A 20699-nucleotide genomic window follows, 5' to 3' on the forward strand; every position below is an offset into this window, starting at 1 on the left:
GTAAACGCAAATTACATTGAAGGGCCAAGCAGTTAAATGTGCACACTGTTGACAGCTGTGTTTTTAAATATCATGTTTTCCCTGCGAGTATAGACTATTCCCCAATTATGGTAAATATAATAATATATTTAAAAACGCAGCAATATAACCCTTAGCTGCACACGTCGTGCATAAGATGTGACATACGATGCACCTTATAATTATATAACACTATAAGGACTGTCTTGCCCTCCACAGGCACCGGGTGCGACTCCCGATGAATTCCACGGGGAACGTTGTGGTGTTTTGTGGGTTCTACCAAATTCGGGAAAGGGGGGTAATATCTGGAGCACCAAGGGGGACGCTGCCACTGATAACTTCAGCACCCGGACCCCGACCTCTGAAAGACTTGCGGTGTTTTCAGGATGTCAAAATAACGTGATTAGACCCCGCCCGTCCGATACGCGGCGGTACCATATGACTTGTAAATGCCCGCTGAAACCCTGACTATTATGGTGGGCAAAGCTGAGTGCTTCGGGCTAATATATGAGAAGCGGTTGTACTGAGCGTTACTGTATAGAAACGCTGGTTATCAGGCGGCAGGGAGAAGAAACATTGCTCTTTATTTACTCAAATTATATCCTACGGAGCGGGACTCAATTCTGCCTTGGACTGCCCGTGTGCAGGGACAGCTTGGAAAATACTGACGCCCTGAAAGGTCCCCTTTTAAAACCCCGGCTGCTCTTTTTTGCCCCTTTGTATATTTTTTACACCTGTGCGAAAGTGAAGATGCCGTGGTTTTGTGCAGTCCGGATAACGCTATTGCTGTGGATTTTCAGCCGCATCAGCAGCACCAATGCAGCGCCCTCGCCATCCCGTAAGTAACACGGGGAGACCGTGCCTCGGCTCTCCTGCCTTCAGTACTCCTTTGCAGGGACGGGGCATTGCCAAGCACCAGTGTTTGCATCCCATCTTTGGGTGTTTGGTTTCTGTTTGCTACCAGGACCGCACCGTTACAATACATTTATTTTTTATCTTAATAAAGATGCAGTTTTTAAGAAATTTATAAAGTATTGCTAGTTTGTCATTGCATCGCGCTGATCTTAAATGTTTGTTACTGTTTCTAAGCCATTTGCTGTTTTCATGTAGTGCAAGTAAATTATTTAAAAGTAACATTTTAAGAGACACTGCAGAATCGTATAATAGCCGTAATTACGGGAAGCCTGTGTCATTAGTATTGAGTTTATCTGTGACATCAAACTATAAAACTGAATACTCAAGTTAAGAGTAGGCGCGCGGGACTTTTCACACGCGGATCCACTTCTGATCTCTGTTCTAACATATTACAGAAAAGCCGAAGTCACCATTGGATAAAGATAAATTATAGATATTTAATTATTTCTATTGCGTATCGAGTGCCCAGACCTCCGATGGTTCTTTTGCAGAGGGGGTATTAAGATTGAACTCTGCATCTACCGCGCTTTTATTAAGGGAGTTCAAGCGGAGACGCTCAAACACTACAGCGATCCCACAACCGCTGTGCGGCGTGCTTCGTGTATAATGAGATTTAATTAATTTCCCTTTAATTGGAAGCGCCGTGCGGTAAGCGGTGTGGTCTGAAATGATGCCAAATGGTGAGATGTGCGGTGATGCGCTGGATCGCAGTGGCAAAACGCTTCGCTGGATCCTCCTTGTAGACTCCCTAGGTCTACATCTGCGCAAGTGACATAACTTTACTTTCAGTCTGATGCATTCGTTTTTATTTAAGATCGATAAATATATGAGTAGCAATATTGAACACGAATGTCTGAAATTGATCATTTGAAATTTTACACGCTTGCAATGTACCTTTAAACGCCACGTTATTTCACAGTTACCCACGGCAGGCTATCAGCATTTCAGTCACAAATACATAAGCATGCAAACGTTTATTACGAACGACATTTTTTAATCCATACCAATTTGAATGCGGGTAAGTCCCATGAAAAATATAGCAAGATGGTGATTTATACACAGAAAGCATTTCAGTTGTTTTATTAGTTAAATCAGCCGTTATTCCTTATTATAGCGATACCCTCAGTAATAGGGTAATTTAAGCAGATGGATTTGTGTTTAGTCGTAGGATCAAAGTGCATGTCATTACATCGATATTCGCTTGAGCTGATTATCGATCGCTTAAAGTATTATCTCTATAAATCATCAAGCAATGGTTTATCGAATAACATAACAAATTGCTTATTTAATTCAATTGGATATTACTGACTGTAAATACACGGGCTTGTATAATTTTGAAAATCATGAATTGGGGGCGTATGTACGCTAAAACGGCCCTTTGGAAATGATTTGATTCAACAGATATAGCTTCTGAAAGTATTCCTGAATCTTTTTTTGTTGTACAGCACCTTGTAGTGTGCTATTACTGCAATTGTAATCTTAAACTTTAATTAAGGCGGAAGTATTAATTAATTTAGGATATAGTTAGCCCTCACTCGAAATTGGGTGTCCCTCACAAAGTGAATTCAAAGTTTAAATTTGAACTGATTTGAAGCCCCTTTTAGTGTACCCTCTGAAATATTAAAAAAATTAGTTGGTGATTGCAGCCGGTAGCAGAATCATGCTAAAATCCTAAAAATGACATAATTAAATATCAAAACCAAAGTTCTGGTTTTGCAGAACAGAATAGGCACTGGAATTCAACTTCTGGAAATTAACATAAGGATGTCTATCAGAGTCATGGAAATCAATAGAGCTTTCCCTGTGTCGGGCGAACAAGTTTGTATTTTTTGGTGTATTTGGAAAATATTTTTGCAGTCTTGTTCAATCTAACACCGGTCAAGCTTTCACTGTTTGAAATCACTGATATTGGAGTGTAACTTTTCAAAGTGAAATTTATTGAGGCAAATATCACTTTGGTCTAGTCACTTGCCATGATGTTTTGTGAGCCCAGGATTGCTGAAGAAGAAGGACTGGATTGCAGTTCTGCTGTTTTCTGAAGACCCCATGGTTTCGGTATTTATTCTCTTAATAAGGAGTACTTATCTAGGGCTGCTTTAGAAGGACGATCTACCGAGCTCATGGAGTATCACAGCTTTTCTGTTGGCCACCACAGATCGAGGTCTGGAACTCCCTACTGAGATGATGAATGGGGACCGTCTCACTATTATTTTAGCCCAATGAAAATTTCAACGCTGATACTGGAGCTGGGCGCTGGTGAAGTGACTGTGAAAACACAAGGAAAGGGCATGCAGCAGTACAGGCTTTAATTTTGTTCCACTACCATGAGCACTGCTTTCCATGAGTGAATTTCATCTGTGTGTTCAGATGTGAGCTCTAATAAATAGTACACTATTAAGTGGGATGTCTCGTGCAGCATGAAGTGATATGCTGAAATGGATGCTTTGTGCTATATCACGATGAAATGACCACGTTCCTTGTTTGGGCTCCTATCTGGCGTTTCTGCATTTGACTATTTAATAGCAAAAACACGTTGTCCCAACTCAGCCACCTAGTGTCTAGCAAAGTTATTTTAATGTAATATGTCCTCACAAGGAAAAAATGCTGCCACCAATCCCATTCATTTGGGATGTCTCCGGCAGACAGAATTTGCCCTTGTCGTGGATAAAAACAGGCAGGTCTCTAAATCTTCAGAGCTGGGTCTCTTCTTGTGGTGACATTACATATAAATGCAGCACAGCCGATTGACAGAAATATTTATTGAATTCTTGCCAAAATGTTTTTTTTTATGATGTAATCGCTAACAGACTGTATGTGACTATGCTGCATACAAAACTGGGTACAATCTTCTGTAATTCTGACAATACATTGCAAGTTAAAGTGTCATTCTTATTGAAATGTTTACAGCCAAAAATGCCTGCTCACAACTTCCTATCTCTGCTATTATCATAATTATTGTTGCAATATAATTTGTGGTGAACATTGCCAAAGGATTGCTGTTACCTTTATTCGCAATATCATGCCTACAGTTTCTTCAAAAAAATTTTTCTCACCCAGTGGACTAGCTAAAAGATTAATTCACTTAATCTTCCTGCATAGATTGGGTATTCAGTGTTACAAAAAACAAATAGGATCTATAGGAACACTGCAATACCAGCATTTGTCTTTGTATATAATTATAAGTGAACAGAAAAGGCAAGAGTAAGTAAGACCAGACCTTTTTAGACTTTGCGATATAACAGTGTTTTATCATTTCATATGATTGGTCTCTCTTCTATTGTAACATTTTTACCTTTTTAACCTTTTTAAAGTTACTTAGCGAAGTTTAATTTGGATAACACACGGTTGGGCTGCACGATATTGGAGAAATTTCAAATATTGAAATGTGATTTTTTTTTTTTGTGATAAATATTGCAATATCTGTGAAGGAAAAAAAGAGTAAAAAATTTACCCAGCATAAACTATAACTAAATAGAAGTTATTATCTGCCAATAGAGTCTGTCAGATAAGTTGGTGGTGTTACTGTGACTTGCTTCTGCTTTATATTGTCCCTATGGAATTCAAAATATTTCTATATAGTGGAAGGCTGGTGTGTTTTAGTAACCAGTTCTTTTCTCTCTTCTCTCTGGACTCATTTTAGTTAAATATCTCACAAAAGCAACACACTGTCTATGAATGGGACTAACAGCAACGATATGCCCCCCCTCTAAAATTTTATAATAGTGGAACAGTATTGCAAAATAACGTTACCATATACCTCAGTATAATGTCTGAATGGTATAACAGCATGAAGAATTAAATACAGCCCGAGTCTAATTTCAACACAGTAAATATTGCGATTCTTTCAACAAGACGGTTGCATGTGCTTAACTTACAATGTCAATATTAATATCACACATTGCTCAGCTCATTGTTTGCCCTCTTTGTGGTATATTAGAACATACTGTAGAGCCGATGAGATGGCTCTGCATTGTGGAGCCCAGTAAGTGTGCTGATCATGCTGGGAATGTTGTAAATGGCCCCTCATTTGTGTAGTTCCATGTTGTTACCTGTGTCCTTGTCTCTGTCATATGTGAACCTGTCCGATCCTCACGTGTTGTACAAATTACCCGTTGTGTGTGTACCTTACAGTCCAGCATCAGACCTCCTCGTGTTTCACTGTTATGTGAGGTTCAGTGGTTGTTTAATGCCCGTGTTGGTCCTTTTACGGGCTAAAAAATAGCATTGTTTTCTTCTATAAGTGAGCTTCCTTGTCTCTTTTCTCTGCCACGATGCCTTGGTCTGCTAGATGCTACACTGGTGTCAGAAATGGGATGCTAGATGCAGCCCCGCTTGCGGAAGTGGAAAGGCTTCTTCTCAGTCTCCTTCTTGCAGCCCATTTCAGCTTTGTGGATCTGCAAGCGGTTCTGAAGCAGTGGCACTGGAAAGGCAGTGGTGAATCTCCAGTAAGGATGGCTCAGGACAAGAAACTCACCTGCTTTTGCTGCGGGATGAAGGGACACTGATCTGACTACCACACAGTGAGAGAGGAAGGTGCCACGCCGTTCTTCCAGAAAGCCCTGGACCTATGCAGCACACCCTGAAGCTGCTCCTGTCATCCAGCCGGCTCCCTGTTTGAGACGCCGTCGGCAACTGCGGAAGATGGGAGCTCCCGAAAGCTCTGCCTGCTCACCGCGAGCGGGCATGCCAACATGCCGAAGGCTCCGCTGGCTCTGAAGCGCCACAAGCCCAATGAGCGGAGGCAGCAGAGCCAGCAGGACCAGGAGTGGCTGTGCGCAGAACTAGCCAGTTGGGAGCACAAGGACGACCACCATAAGCATCAGGGTGAGGCAGCAGAGGTGACGTTACTTGACCGCGAGGTCACGTGCCATGCTTTGGATGCCTAGCTGGCCCAGGAGCGCAGCGAGCTGACAGGGCAACGGGAGCAAGATGAGCAGGACCAGCAGCAGCTACACGAGTCTCTGGAGCAGGGGTGCCACAGCCTGGAGAAGCTGCGGGAGCAGCTGGCAGAGTAGGAGCAGCTGCGCAAGACCCCTGGAGTTGCGGACCAGCAGAGAAAACAGCCTGGCGGTCAGCAACAGGTTCCCACTAAGCCACAGAAGAAGAAGGGCTGAGGCCAGGGGGGTTGGAATGCAGCCCCAGAGATGGAGCACCGGTGGCTGCCAGCAGTCCTTGGCGACTTGCTGGAGGATGTGATGGAGGACTGGCTGTGGTGGCCACTTGCATGGTTGACCTCTGGGAGGGGGGAGTACAGCAAGTGTGCTGAGCATGCTGGGAATGTTTTAAATGGCCTCTTGTTTCTGTAGTTGTAAATACTTGTTGTATTCCTCATTGTTGCACCTGTCCCTGCCTGTGTCATATGTGAACATTGTCCGATCCCCCACTGTGTGTGAACCTTACAGTCCAGCATCAGACCTTCTTGTGTTTCATTATGTATGGTTCAGTGGTTGTTTGGTTCTTGTGTTAGTCCTTTTAAGGGCTTAATAAAAGAGAGTTGTTTTCTCCTATAAGTGAGCTTCTTCATCTCTTGCCGTCTCTGCGATGCTTCTGTCTGCCAGACTCTACAATCCTTATTTAATTTATTTAGCAGGCACTTTAACCCAATGCTACTTACTGGTGAGAATCAGAGAGTAGGTGGGGTTAAGGGCCTTGCTAAGCCAATGGGATTTGAACTGGTGACCTCCTGATCAGGGTCACAAAGTCCTAACCTGCTGGGTGCCCAAGGAGCTGGGAGTCAAGGGCCTTGCTGAAGGCCTGCAGACATGCTGAAGCTGGGTTCGAACTGCTGACCCTCTGATCGGGCTTAGCCCACTGAGCCACGTGCTGCCCCCTATTATACTTATAATGAAGAAAACAATTTGCTACCTGAACGTGAATGTTATGGGAATAACTCTTGGGTTAATGTAATTTTTATAGAACGCTAAACTGGACTTTGTCCACTCGAATCGCTTGACACACTTTTTGAACACCCGGATTTGGTGTTCTGTTTCGAGAAACACTGCGCGGGGGAAGTGGAGGGTCGTCTTCTGTGCATGTCTTGTGATGAAGATGATGAAAAGTAGCAAGTGGGTCGTCAACAAAATTGTTTCTGCAATATATCTTCTTGATCGATCGCCAGCAGTGTGCCAGTACTGAAGTAGGTACGACACATTATAAATAATATATGGAAGCTTCCCTCTATGTAATAATTCTCCTGTATACAGCTGCAGATCCCCAACTTAATTATCTCCTAACGAGGGAATTCGCCTCTTATTTGTGCATTTGGTTTTGGGGGGGGGGGGGAATGTGACATAACTTCCCCCTCATACATGCTGCGAAGGTTTTATTTATGGTCTTCTCACATGGGCATGGATGCCAGCACCATATGGGTGTCCCACTCGTTGTCAGCGTGGCCAGATTTTTTCATTGGCATGTGATGGAGAGTGCGGATCGCTGTATTAGTTCTGCCTGGACTCTTTTGGCACCTTATAGGTCAGCTATTGTAAGGACCCCAGTTATTTTTGGTTTCCATGGGTTAGGTTACCAAAGATGTATGTGAGACCCAATTCAATAATCTCCTGTCGAATTTGGACAAGGGTACTTCTCTTTTTGTTCATGCTGTATGGACTGAAAAAGAGGGAAGAGCTGTATCGCTACAGGCGATGGGTTAAGATGTTGTGCCTGTGATCGGAGGGTCATTGGTTCAAATCCTGCTGTCGGCTGAGTAATTTCACTGCTGGCCCCTCGAACAAAGCCCTTAACCTCAGTTGCTTTTGGGTTTGACTGGGGCGGCTTTCTCAATTGGATAAAAGTGTCTGCTAAGTGAATGTAGTATCTTTACAGATATTGCAGATTTGATTAACACTGCTAGATTTGTTGGTTGCAAAACATCTCGCAGCTCAGATATCAGCTTTACCGAGTGAGTGAGCTGGTTCCCAGTGCAGAGGTGTTCATAGCCTGCATGAGGATGGTGGTACCCAGCTTGGCGGTGCTGGGAAGGCTGACAGGAGAGCCCCCACCTGGGCACAGGGGGAGAGACGGCAGTGCAGCGTGGCTGAGCTGAAGCGTAGGAGAGCCACCAGGAAGCTGGAAGAAATTATTTATTTGTTGATGCTTTTTGGAGGAGGCTGTGTGCAGTGATAACGGGGAGCGAGATCTGAGCTGAGGGAAAGCTACCTGGATGCGCTTTAGGGAAGACTCTCTTTCTTCAGGATCTGCTGCTAAACTGCTAAAGTAGCATCTGAACTTCTGCGCAGCATCAAAACAATGTGTCGATGCAGCACAAATGGTAATGAGGTGTATGTAGATGCCTATACTTCGCCGCTTTTCAAACTAGGCCCTTGTGGTGACCTCTGTGTTGCCTGAAGAGCGTTAGTGTTGTGAAGCTGCATGTTTTTATGGTCTGCTTGATCCCACTGTTTTTAATGTATTTTATGTGTGCTTTATTGGAGAAGATGAATATTTTATTCATGCACTACGGGTCATCTAACTTGGTCTATAAGTAGAGACTAATACTTTAAGTTGTGGGTGTTACAAACATGCCATTAACTAGTAAATACTGCATGTTAAGCATTAAAAAAATCTGATAATTGAGTTTCTTTTAATATTCAGCTGTACTTGTTTCTTTAATAGATTGATAAAGGTTGTACACAGATTTCCTATGGGATTTAATTGAAAAGCTTTTACTGATATAAAAAAATGCTGGGGGAAGAAATGTCAAAATGGAACTAATTTGAAAAATAAATTAGCACAAAATAGCTTAGAGACCCACATATTAAATGCCTGGGGAGGGAACAATACAAACTAGGTCTTCATTCTAATTTATTAAACACAAAAGTAATTGAGTTGTCAGCCATGTATTGTGGGTTTGTCTTTACGGGTCAAGAGAGTCATGGTATGCACAGAATGTCCCAGAACAATCCAAAGACCTCTTTACAGGAGCATTTTATTTGTACATTATCTCCTAAGAATGGGGGGGGGGGGGGGTGTAGTTTATTCAATGTCTTTGAACGATTTGTCACCCGAGCCCCCGGGACATAGGATGTGGTGTTTGAACAACCTCCATCTTGTCTTTGGGTGATTCTGTATGGGAAACCCTAACCACATTTGATAATGACCATCTGCGTGGTCAATGTAAGATTACGGGAATTGGAATCAGCATTATTCAGTTTTCTGCAACTGCTAGGATTTTGTTGTTTTTGGTTGGTTGCCTGCGTATAATACACAGACCGGGTACAGTAACAGAGCATATAGTAAAGCCATGTTATAGGCAGCACACGCTAAGAATGGAGATGTGTACTCAAGGGATAAGCACTGAGGTAGACACATCAAGAACATGCACCAAAGGATGGGATTGTCCCCCAAGTCATCACCTACAGTAACAGGCAAAGATCAGAAGAGACCCAGATGAAATAAAACAAAGTCTTATTCGTGTGCTTCCTAGAATGTCTTTTTTTAAACACGTTATAACATGGTTATTTAATGCTTGAATTATATATCTGGCCTTTTGTGGATATGCCAGTGGCAGCTCATATTAATTTAATACTCTTCCAGCCAAACATAAACCGTACTACATAAACACATTGAGGATGTATTTCACAGTTAATCCATGTCTGAGTAGATGTGACATAGAGAGGATTTAAAAAGGGAACCATGGGGGAATGCAAAATCAGATTAAATATATTTTTTAAAAAGAAGACCTTCCCTCTGATTTGACAATGCCAATTTTAACACTGAGAAGAAAATCCTGTGTAATAATTAAATAATTTATGGAATGCTTCTAGAAAATAAAGGCTATATTAACTGGTCTGGTGGAGGGTCAAGGCAACAAAAACAGCCAGAATGTGTAACTAACACAACATCAAGAGGGAACAACAGCCAGACAGCCTCCCTTATAATGAGGTCAGTGAGGTACTTCTCCGTACAGTTCACCCTTGTTCGGATTTACACGCCATAGCTGTGGTCTGCCAGCATTCTCTAATTGTTTTTTTCCCCCCCGTTAGTACTGTAGTCATAACACATGCAAGACAAGCATATAAAATGATTTATTAACTGAAGTGCGTTCATTGTGGGAAAGTCTGAGGAGGGTGTAACGTAATCGGCTTTCACGCGGTCGCGTTTCGTGGCAAATTTGAAAAGGCAAAATCACATTTAGCCTCTTGGATGAATATTGAGCAATTTACACCTTTTTTCTTATTGCGAATCACATGATGGTGAGACAGTGACTAATAGCAGCTTGAAATTGGATTAATATTTGTTGAGTGAAATGGTGCTTTATTTGCCAATTGCACTAATTCAGGTACATTGCAACGCTGCTTTTCACATATTCCATCTCATCACGGGAGACACAGAGACAGATATACAGCTTAGAGCAAAACTTGGGTTCTGAGCACAGGGTCAGGCAATTTTACCTGGCGCCCCTGGAGAATTTTGGGGTCTTAAGGGATTTGCTCAAAAGTCCAGCGGTTGTTCTGCTGGGGCTTGAACCAGCAACCTTCTGATCACAGGCACAGAGGCCAAATCCACTGAGCCATACACCTCCACATAGCTATTGTAGCCATATTTAATATTTCATATTATTTGTGTAGTTAATAATATGTAAATTCATTTGCCCTGTGCCCTTTCTTTTCTGTGATCTGGGATGATGGATGGATGGATGGATGGATGGATGGATTTACAGTACGTATCCATCTTTGCTGAGTGAACATCTTAACAGGAAAGGACGCGGTAAAGGAGAATTTTGCATCTTGATTTATACTGGAATTGTTGGAGCTAAACCAGGCATGGGAAGTTTCGGCTGGTGAATGAGGGCGTTCCGGGTCAGAGAGAGAGAGAGCGATGCTGGCGGTCAGCGCTGCAGTCGGCGGTGCTGCTCTCGTCGCCGTTTACCCTGACTCTGCACTTTGCCTCTTGTTTTTTTTTTTATCCCCTTTCTCCTTCCCTGGGCGCCCGGTAACGATTGGGCTCCCGTGCTCCGAGTCAGCAGCAGTTAGAGAGGGGGGGGGAGGGAACACCTCCCGGCACCGCAGATGGCGTCTCTGTGGCGTGGCCGGGCGTCCGCCCTCCAAACGCTGCTTCACAGGAGAATCCGCAGCAGTTTTGGATGGGGGGGGGTGTCTAATTTTTACATGATATTTAGCAGGTGCTTTAATCCAAATCGACTTTTTTTTTTTTGAGCGAGAGCAGGATTAGGCAATCCGTAGAGTAGCTGGGGGCTAAAGACCATGCTCAAGGACTCTGCTGACCCTAGGATTTGAACTGGCGACCCTTGGTTCACAAGCACAGTGTCCAAACCCACTGAGCCAATGCATGAACTTAATAGCTAATCGGTAACATATTTCTGTATCTAGCATCCTGCATTTTAATTTAGTAGGCCTCAGGGGCGGCTGAAGCATTTTGAATGGGGGGGACACACTGGCATAAAACTAATGTTTTATGTTAAATGTGGGAGGGGTCCAAACGAATAATTATGAAATGTGAGGGGGACACGTCCCCCTCAGATTTAATGCCCGCGACGCCCATGGTAGGCTTAAACATACAAAAAATAGGCCTAACACCCAAGACTCCTGTAAGATTAAACTATTTAAATTCTTCTCAGAAAACATTTTGCACCATTGAGTTTCGAAACGCAATCTTTATCCTTGGGAAGCATTTAAAAAATGCTACTAATTCAAATCTGTTGCTTCAGTAGCTGCCTATTAGCCTGCTAGCTAAATCTGCTAAATAAACAGCGTTCCACCAGTTTTAACGTAGTTTTAACCATGGAAATCCTTGCCCTGTTTCTTTATCCCTGACAGCTCTAGATTCAACCTTGTATTTTTAGAGCAGAGCTGGGCGGCTATAGTACAGTCTGGCGGGGATGACAGAGACACGTTAATCCGAATGGGGGGTGGAGAGGTTCTTAGGGGGTCAGACGGACAGCCTCATTCGGACGGCTGGAGCGGAGGGCGCGCAAGGTCCTTACCATAGCTGGATAAAATTACCTGCTGGCCAGCAGAACGCTTGTCTGCTGTTCTGTGAAAGGAGAACCAGCAGTCTTTTCAAGCTAGGTCTTCAGGCACAGCGGGCCTTCGTGGTAACTATTAGAAACGTGAGAACATAATGTTTTTTACATTTAATTGGGGGTGGCACGGTGGTTGGGTAGATAACGGTTGCCTTGTACCTTGGGGTTCAGGTCCCACCATAGCCTTATGTGTGTGTGTCTGTGTTTGTGTCTGTGCAGGGGGGGGGGGGATGTTATGGTGTTTTTTCGCTGTTCAGATTTTCTTTGGGAAAGTGTGTGTGTGTGTGTGGGCTATGTGCCATTTAATGGACTTAAATCCCATCCCCGGTGATTACATTAGATTACTCTAGATCAGATTAGATTTGATCAGATACTTTATTGATCCCAGTGGGAAATTCTTGTCCAAATGGCAGCATGGTACATAGATCACAGACAATAAACGTAGTGCAAACAAATCAAAAAGTACACAGTATGTAAACAAAATCCCGAAAAAGAGAATATTACAGTATATTGACGAAATAAAAGAATACAGTGATCCCCCACTATATTGCGGTTCAGCTATCGCCCCCCTGCTACAGTATTTCGTGGATTTTTCCCCGACGCGTCACAGTTCTCTGCGTATCGCGTACTTTGCTTTTGTTTATATCTTCCTATATCGCGGATTTTCATCTATCGCTGATGGGTCTGGAACGCATCTTCCGCGATAGGCGGGGGTTCACTGTATTAAGAAAATAATAAAAAAAAAAAAAAAAAAACAAAAAAAATAATAACAATAAATTATTTGGCGGTATATCTGCAGTTAGAAAACAAGAGAGCACGGAACTTTTACTGTGGCAGAGAAAGGTCGTCCCCTGACGTGTTATGGCTGAGGGTAGGGCTGGGGCTTTGGGAGGTGGTGTTGTGCTTGGCAGCAGCAGGTTGGAAGGATCTCCAGTGTTCCCTCGTCTTTGTGCTCTTCTGCAGCCTGAGGCTCTAGGCCCTCCTGTGACACTGTACTGCAGTGTTTCCCAGTCTGGTCCTCTGGGACCTGCAGACAACCCACGTTTTTGCTCCCTCCCAAAATTGTGGACTGTATGGCAGGGAGCTGGAAGGAAGCAAAAACGTGGACTGTCTGTTAGTGGGTTTTTTTTTCAAATTGTGTAACTATTGCATTGACGGTGTTAATTATTTTTCAGTTGTGATGAGTTTTTTTCAGGTGTTTCTATACCTTTGCTCTTATACGCCTGCACTGGACTCATTGGTCAATATTCGTGTTCTGCAAAGGGTAATGTTTGTAACAAAAAGCATCAGCTGTCTGACCACAATAAATCTTCAGTGACATCACCGAGGCTGGATCAATAACGTAACACCGAGACAAGACTCCTCCTCCCAAAACCCCAGCCAGACTCTGAGACTTTGCAGAAATGCAGATGATGTCTTTGCAGGCAATCTATAACTACTGAAGGCAGCATAAAATCAACGGTGCCAGTGGGCTTGTGACACCTCGAGGAGAACAGCTGAATTATCTCCACTAATTGTGGTAATTTTTCTCCCTATATATACATTGAGTGGTGCTCACAGTTGGCCTGCTGCAGCATTTCCCTCTGCTGTTTTTGAGTTAAGAATAAATAAACCAGGATTTATTTACAGATGCTACTCGCTTTACAATGGATTGACTTTTGATATATCGGCGATGCATATTAGGCAGTCATCAAACTTCCAATTTTGATCTTTTCCCGCATTCCGATGGTTTGACTTACGATATTTCAGTGGAACAGTGATGCACATTCAGCAGTCATCAAACTCTTGATCTGGTGGAATGTTGATCTGTTCCTGGGCTACAATACTTTCTATGGATGCTGGGCATCCATGAAGCCACACTTCTGGTCTCTGTAGAGATTGTGAGTGTAAACATCTCATACAGTATCCTAATGTGTGTTTTTTTTGTATTTAACCAAATAAACATGTATTCGTTTATTTTCTTCCCAGTTACTGGTATTTAATTAGCTGCAGTACTTATTTATTTGCTTATTCAGTGACAGTTATTTACCTATCTATCTCTCATAAGTTCATATTCAATATTTTCCACTTACGATGTATTCATCAGAACGTAAGCCCGTCGTAAGTCAAGGGGCTCCAGTATTTATTTATATTTGTTTGCTGAGTTGACTGATTGACTGATTGATTTATTGATTGCGTGATTGTTTTACACATGTTTGGACATGTATTGGTCCATAAAAAAGGCATCCAGCTTTTTAGGGGGTGGGTTGGGTCAGTGTCTAGCACCTACAGTGTTGGGTTCGATTCCTGCTCCTGCCTTGCCGTGTTTGGAGTTTCTGGATCTTCTCCCCCTGCTTACATAGGCTTCCTCTTGCCTCTCCGGCTTCTTCCATAGCCTAAAAGCATTTAGCTAGGTGACCTGCCATTTCTAAATCTCCCGTAGTGCCCGATTGTGCGTGTGAGCGTGTGCCCTGCCATGGACTGCCGTCATGCACTTGGTGCCCAGTGCCTCCTGGCATGGTCTCCAGTCTGGCTCCGGCTGACTATGCTGAATGAGCGCTTACGGAAGACGGATGGGTGGATGCATGATAGCTTTCCATTTGCCATGGATGACACGGCGGAGAGTTTGTTTCCCAGACACGGTGCGCCCAAGCCTGACTGTCTCCTGGCGACTGTCTAATTTTCAGCGCGACCCAACTCTCCCCGTGATTTATGGCACCGGCTCGACTGCATTTCAGACACCTGACCCACACTGCTGGCTCCCCGTCGCCATCCGCCAATGATGGGCGTCAATCTCTGGTCCCCTTGCCTCAGTGCCAGCTCACCATACAGCCTCTCCACTGCCTTTTTCTGGCAGTTCTGCTTGCTCTTTGCATCGGCTTCCTCCGGGGATCAAGGTTCAGGCAGCGCCGCATTAATCAGGGTCAGAGCAGCTCTGACAGTCGGCAGATCCCTGCTTTTGCAGCTCCCCCCCCCCCCCACCCCCCTGCATTAACATCGCACATGTCAGCTACTCAGCGGAAAGAGCTGGCACCTCATCAGGTGAAAATGACCCAAAGCACAGGTACGACCATATGACAGAAATGTCACGCTTGAGAGTTATAAACCTTGGGGTGACAGGGGGAGGGTCGCAGCTTAATGCAAACGCCGCCTTTGGTGTGACTACACTCGGTGGAGCTGCTCCGTAAGACATTAAACTTTCATTAGAGCAGTATGTCATGCCCGATCATTTCTGATGGTTGTCTGCCATGAATTCTTCACTCTGAGCTGTTTGTGTGTGTGTATATCCAGTGGCGTTGGAAGGAGTTTGACATTCGGGGGGGGGTGATGTATATTGTGACATTGCAGTGGCCTCACATGCAATAATCACATTGTGAAAAGGATGCCATTTAGGGAAGATTTAATTTTTCCTTTAATGATTTTAAAATAATAAAGATTTTGGGGGCAACTGTTGCCTCACATCTCTGGGACGTGGGTTTGAGTCTCTGCCAGGGTTCCATGTGTGTGGAGTTTGCATGTTCTCCCTGTGTTGTCACGGGGTTTCTCAGGTGAATTGGCCCAAATTGCCAGTAGTTGTGCATGTGAGTATGTCCTGCGATGAGTCCAGCGGCTCCAGGAAATAGTTAGATGGATGGATGGATGGGTGGGTAATAAAGACTTCATCATTGAAAAGAAGACTGACACTGTTTAGCGTACAGTTTCACAAAAAATGCAGATGATAAAATTGTGTCTGATACAGGACTACAATCTTTGTAAGGTGTATGTTTCGTCCTCGCGTTCTGCATGTGCAGCGAATTGGCCTCCGTAATGCACAGATTCATGATAAAAGATAAGGAGCACACTCTATTTTTTGGGAAGGAAATGGGGATCTAACAATAGTGGGGCCTGTCCCCCTATTTTCGACACCCTTGTGCGTATGTCTCAAAGGACAGCAAGATGGGATATCTGAGAAAAACCATTCCAGTGTTCCTGTACTCATGCTTGTACAGATGGCAAATAAAGGTTAATTTCATTTCAATAAAGCATCTTGGTGATATGCAGAGGTAATGTGTAATGTGGTAGCAAAACTGGGAACTGTTTGCACCTAGCAGGAAATAAAATATGGAAATGTTTAATTTATAGCTTATGGAAACCAAATAAATGCTATGATCTGCATTAAGCGCAATGAATTATGTATTAAAGTTTCTCCTTATAGTTGTCACTTGATTGCCATTTCTTTCTTTAGCTTTGTGATAGTCCTGTCTTGCTGAGCGCTTTCAAACATGTAGGATTGATTTTTTTTCCCCTCCCTTTGATGAACGTCTTTTATGTCTTAGGTGCAGGAGTTTGTTTAAAAGTGTTTTAAATAGGATTGCTGCTTGTCAAGGGCTGTAAGGATTCGAAGTTCCTAGTGGAATCAAAAGGAGTTTTTTTCCTGATCATCGTGTATGGCGCTTTCAATGATATGTTGTGTAGAAGCTTATATGCTTATATGTTTGTTTATTCTGTTTATTTCCTGGGTGAAAGGTCATGGCTCAGAGAGGCACAAACCTGGCTGCTGCAGCTTCAGGAAAGGGATGACGCTACACATGGTGTTGGGCTACATCTGTAGCCCCACCCACACTTATATTCATTGGCTCAGCTAATTTTCAAGGCGGGACTACAGGAAACCGAATTTAGCCCCACCAGCCGGGCTGCACATGGGGTAGGGCTATACACGTAGCCCCGCCCCCACACTGGTATTCATTGGCTCAGCTAACTTTCAAGGCGAGACTAAAAGAAACCGACGTAGTGAGAGCTACCTTAGAGAAGCCATTTAATTATTGAAATATAATAGGACTGTATAAGACTCTTAAAGAAGTCAAAGCTAATGTAGCTAATCAGACAAATTTTGTTAGTCATTATGACACACAAAGAAACCGTTTGAAAAAAGCGTCATGTCATGTGGTCTCTGAAAACAGCATATCTGACGTTACGGTCTATGCGCTCATGGGTGTGGCTACGCATGTAGCTGTGCACCATTTGTCGTCGTCCCCCGCCCCCCCATTCTCCCTTCTCGAGAGGTGTGCGGGATGATGATTTTGCACGAAATATATGAGACATAATTTTCTGCTGGACGTCGTTCTGTAGTTCTCCTTGGTCCTTAATGGCACTTGGTGGTGGGCCGGTTGATGTGTGGCTCAGTGGATTATCCCTCTGTGGCTGTGGAAAGTTGCGGTTCAAATCCCAGGGTCAGCAGAAGAGTCACATATCTGTTGGGGCCTTGAGAAAGTGCTTCAGGGACTCCACTTAAATGACCAAGCCTGTGCTGCAACATCAAGCTTCCCTCACACCTGTGTGTGTGTCTCTTTCAAAGGAGAGCAAGATGGGATTTATGTAAACTAGCATTCCAGTGCACCTGTATTCATACTTGTACAAGTGACAGACACATCATTTCACAAGTTTTAAAAAAAATTGTATATAATTGTTCTGACTTCCTCATCCTTCTCCCTTAATCATGATGCATGTCTTGAGAATCCATTTGATAAGAGCAGTGCCAGCGCACAGTCACACTCGTGGAGTGAAATATTCAGTGCCTGGGTATAGTTTATGCTTATGAATATGTAGTTTCAGCTGCCAATCCCTTGCACCTGTCTTTTAATTGTCCCAGTGTGTAACTCTCCTCTTCTTCTGCAGCCCTTCAAAATCGTTTCATCTTGTCCCTCAGTCCACTTGCTGCGTGAATCTCATTGGAGCTAAAGCTCTTTCTTCCTTGCGACAGCATCATGGTGATTTGTGCGCTGATGCTGGAGCCTTCCAATTTGGTGTGTATGGTAACATATTGTCGTGCTTGTCTGCTGGGATGGTAATTGCCATTTTAATTTTGCCCTTTTGCCCGTTCGAGGCTATGCTTCGTTTCGCGGGCCGGGGCAACACCTCATAGCTTTACATGAGGGTAGCGGCTCATCAGAGTGTTTGTGTCGGGTGCCTTGGTCCTGGTTTTCAGGTATGGAGGTTTAAATCCCTTGTATAGCTCCTTAGGGAAAAGCAGCAGATGTTCTGCTCTGCCTGATGGAATCTGATATAGGGGTATTGTGGGGGGGAAAAACATTGCTAATGTGAAAAGTTTTGTTTTGACAAGAAATATATAAAAGAAATTTCCATCCATCCATCCATTACACCAATCAGCCATTCACCCTAGACAGCATTGTGGGTAATTACACAATACAGTGTCATAGTTAAAAGGAACAACTGTGAGTAATCTGCTATTGAGATTCGATTCAACAACCTTCAGGTTAGAGTCAATGTCCTTTAACATTATTCCACCTGGTGTTCTGTTATTGAAGTCATGGTAAGTCCTCTCACCTGATGTTCTATCTACCAGTCGTTTTGTGCCTTTATGGAATTTTGGACACCTCATTTAAACATGCAGCCTCATTCAGCAGCAGACATGAGTATAAGAAGAAAAGAAATGAGTTAAGAATATACGCAGGGAGTTTCTGTTTGTTTACGAGACGTAATGACTTTGAAGTTAATTTAAAAATGGAAAACAGTCTCTGATAGAGAAAAAAATAAATTCTTGCATCATTTCCACTGCAAAAAAAAAAATTTGTGGGTTTCAAAGAAATCGTTAGTGTTCATCTGTAACCGCAGGCTGTAATAAAGACAATATTTCTGTCATGGTGTCATTAGCTTTCAATTTCGGTTTGATTGCGATAGAAATCCTTCACCAGTTAAACAACTAAAACATTTTGAAGTTAAATGCAAATATAAATGTTTCCCTTTTGGCCCAGATTCAAATTTATTCGAAAGTAAATACCCGAAAGATTTAAATTAGATCTAAAATGTTTATTTAACTTGTCTTGTAAGTGAAAGTTGGGATTTTCCCAGTCTTTCGCTGTGTATCATCCTGTCTGGTTTACATTTTAAATTTTTTATTTGAGCAGATACTTTTGTTTCAAGTGAGGCAGATAGACTTGCTGAGAATTAATTCTGCCGTTATATCAATACTTAAAAAAAATATCGTTAATACAAATGCATTTATCTGTTTAGTCATTTACTCTAAGTCACCATCCATACAGTAATTATTCATAGCTACATTTTCTTTCTGTCTTGTATATATTATTTATTTAAGCAAATTTAATGAATGATCTGTATTATGCAATTTTTTTTAGTCTGTATTATGGAAAATGATCCAAGTTTTTGTAATCTGTAAGAGACAGACGCTAGCTTTTCATTGTAGCATTGTATGGCTATATTTACTTGTATAGGCATAATAGCATCTTATCTCAACATAGGTAAACATGCAGTTTGAAGTAATGATTCTTCAGTTTATGAAACTCATGTTAACTTACCAATTCAATATGTAGGCAATTTGTCAACACTTTCACTTTCTTTAACTCTCATTTTGTTTCGAAACGAAGTTGCGCAAATAGAAGTAACCGTGGTGTTATTAAAGTTATTATAAGATAAATGCCATATTTTTTATCAATCATCTTCACACAGTAACTATGTTCAAGTACTCCACTTCAGATATTGTTTCTGATGTTATTATATGGATTTATAAATTCACAGGAGTAATTCATCCTGTCTTGTTGTCCTTCCATTGTTCTCAAACTAAGCATCTTAATTCCAGTCGATCATGCATATTGTGCTCGAGTATTCACATGATCATTAAAAGAGAGTTATATAAATCATTATTTCGCATTCTTCTCACAGCCACACAAAGACAAACTGCAGGATTGTAGCTACTAATTACCCCCTAAATCACATTAAACACGGTTAGCTTCAGTGGACAGTTGGTCTGTCATGGCCTGCATTTCTTTCTCCGGAAGAAAACTTAACACACTCTTCAAAGGCTCCTCGGTCCACTGACTTGAAGCTGTCATGACTGTTTCATCCTCCGTCCAAGCCGACACCTTGTGAACTGTGGCCACAGGAGTCCTAGGTACCTGATACCCGGCACTGGTACTGCCTGTCAATAGCATTGTCGCTCACAGCTCTGTTAACATCTCAGACTCCGCTATTTCAGAGCAAAGGCTTCCAAATGTTTAATGCACCACAGTCTCTGATACACACTGTGCTTCCATCATGCATGATTAATTAATGTACCCTTGTTAATTAACAACTTTAATTGTTATCGCTTTCTAAATTCCTACGTAAGCTGGCACATTGCACAAAATTGAGCCGCAGCTGTGGGTCACTTTTTCCCAGTTTTACACAGCTATCAGTGGATTATTTACGGAAGTATTTGCAGTACTTACAGGTGAGGACAAACATGCCCTATACCGAGATAAGCCAGGCAAAAACAATCAACGTAATTCAGGACTGACTTCACCAATGCACATGCTAACCTAGCTAAAGTGAAAAAGGGTGTATGCAATTTAGATCATTTAATTGCGACTGCATTTATTTAGCATTTCTCGCTATTTATGAAAGACCGTAGAGCAGAAATTCTTCCGGAGCCCAGTGAGATCTGTTATATGTACGATGATTTTTTTTTGGCTGAAAAGCCCTGTATTGTTTTTTGTTTGTTACTGTGGTACGGCGTTGCAAAATAACAATTCCCCAATCCCGAGACATTTTCTAGACGCAACGGCAAATAAGCGGCCATGCGGAGGGTCACCGGCATCGCCATCGCTCTCATCCTATGTCACCGAAGCGGCATAAATGTGTCTCTCACACTGGCGCCTTTCAGGTTTGATCCTGTGACGAGACGCCTTATTCATCACCCTGAGAAGGCCATTCAGGTCTCATCTCACCACATGGCTGCTGTGTCAGAATCCACTGTTACCGCTCGCTACAAAAGGGCAGTAGAGGAGACCGGGAACAGTTGTTGAACAGGGTC

The 20699-nt window shown here is 42.8% G+C and overlaps 1 protein-coding gene across 1 annotated transcript in view; it reads left to right on the forward strand.

Annotated features, from left to right (window-relative positions):
* The first annotated feature begins 372 nt into the window (after nucleotides 1-372).
* LOC111854993 (contactin-associated protein-like 2) overlaps nucleotides 373-20699 on the forward strand; it is a 314095-nt gene continuing 293768 nt past the window's right edge. The window contains exon 1 of the mRNA XM_072700030.1: nucleotides 373-856. Coding sequence (XP_072556131.1) covers nucleotides 526-856 — 331 coding nt within the window. The 5' untranslated portion in view covers nucleotides 373-525. The remainder of the gene's footprint in view (nucleotides 857-20699) is intronic.

This window comes from Paramormyrops kingsleyae, chromosome 15, assembly GCF_048594095.1.
Source record: "Paramormyrops kingsleyae isolate MSU_618 chromosome 15, PKINGS_0.4, whole genome shotgun sequence".
NCBI classification, from domain to species: domain Eukaryota; kingdom Metazoa; phylum Chordata; class Actinopteri; order Osteoglossiformes; family Mormyridae; genus Paramormyrops; species Paramormyrops kingsleyae.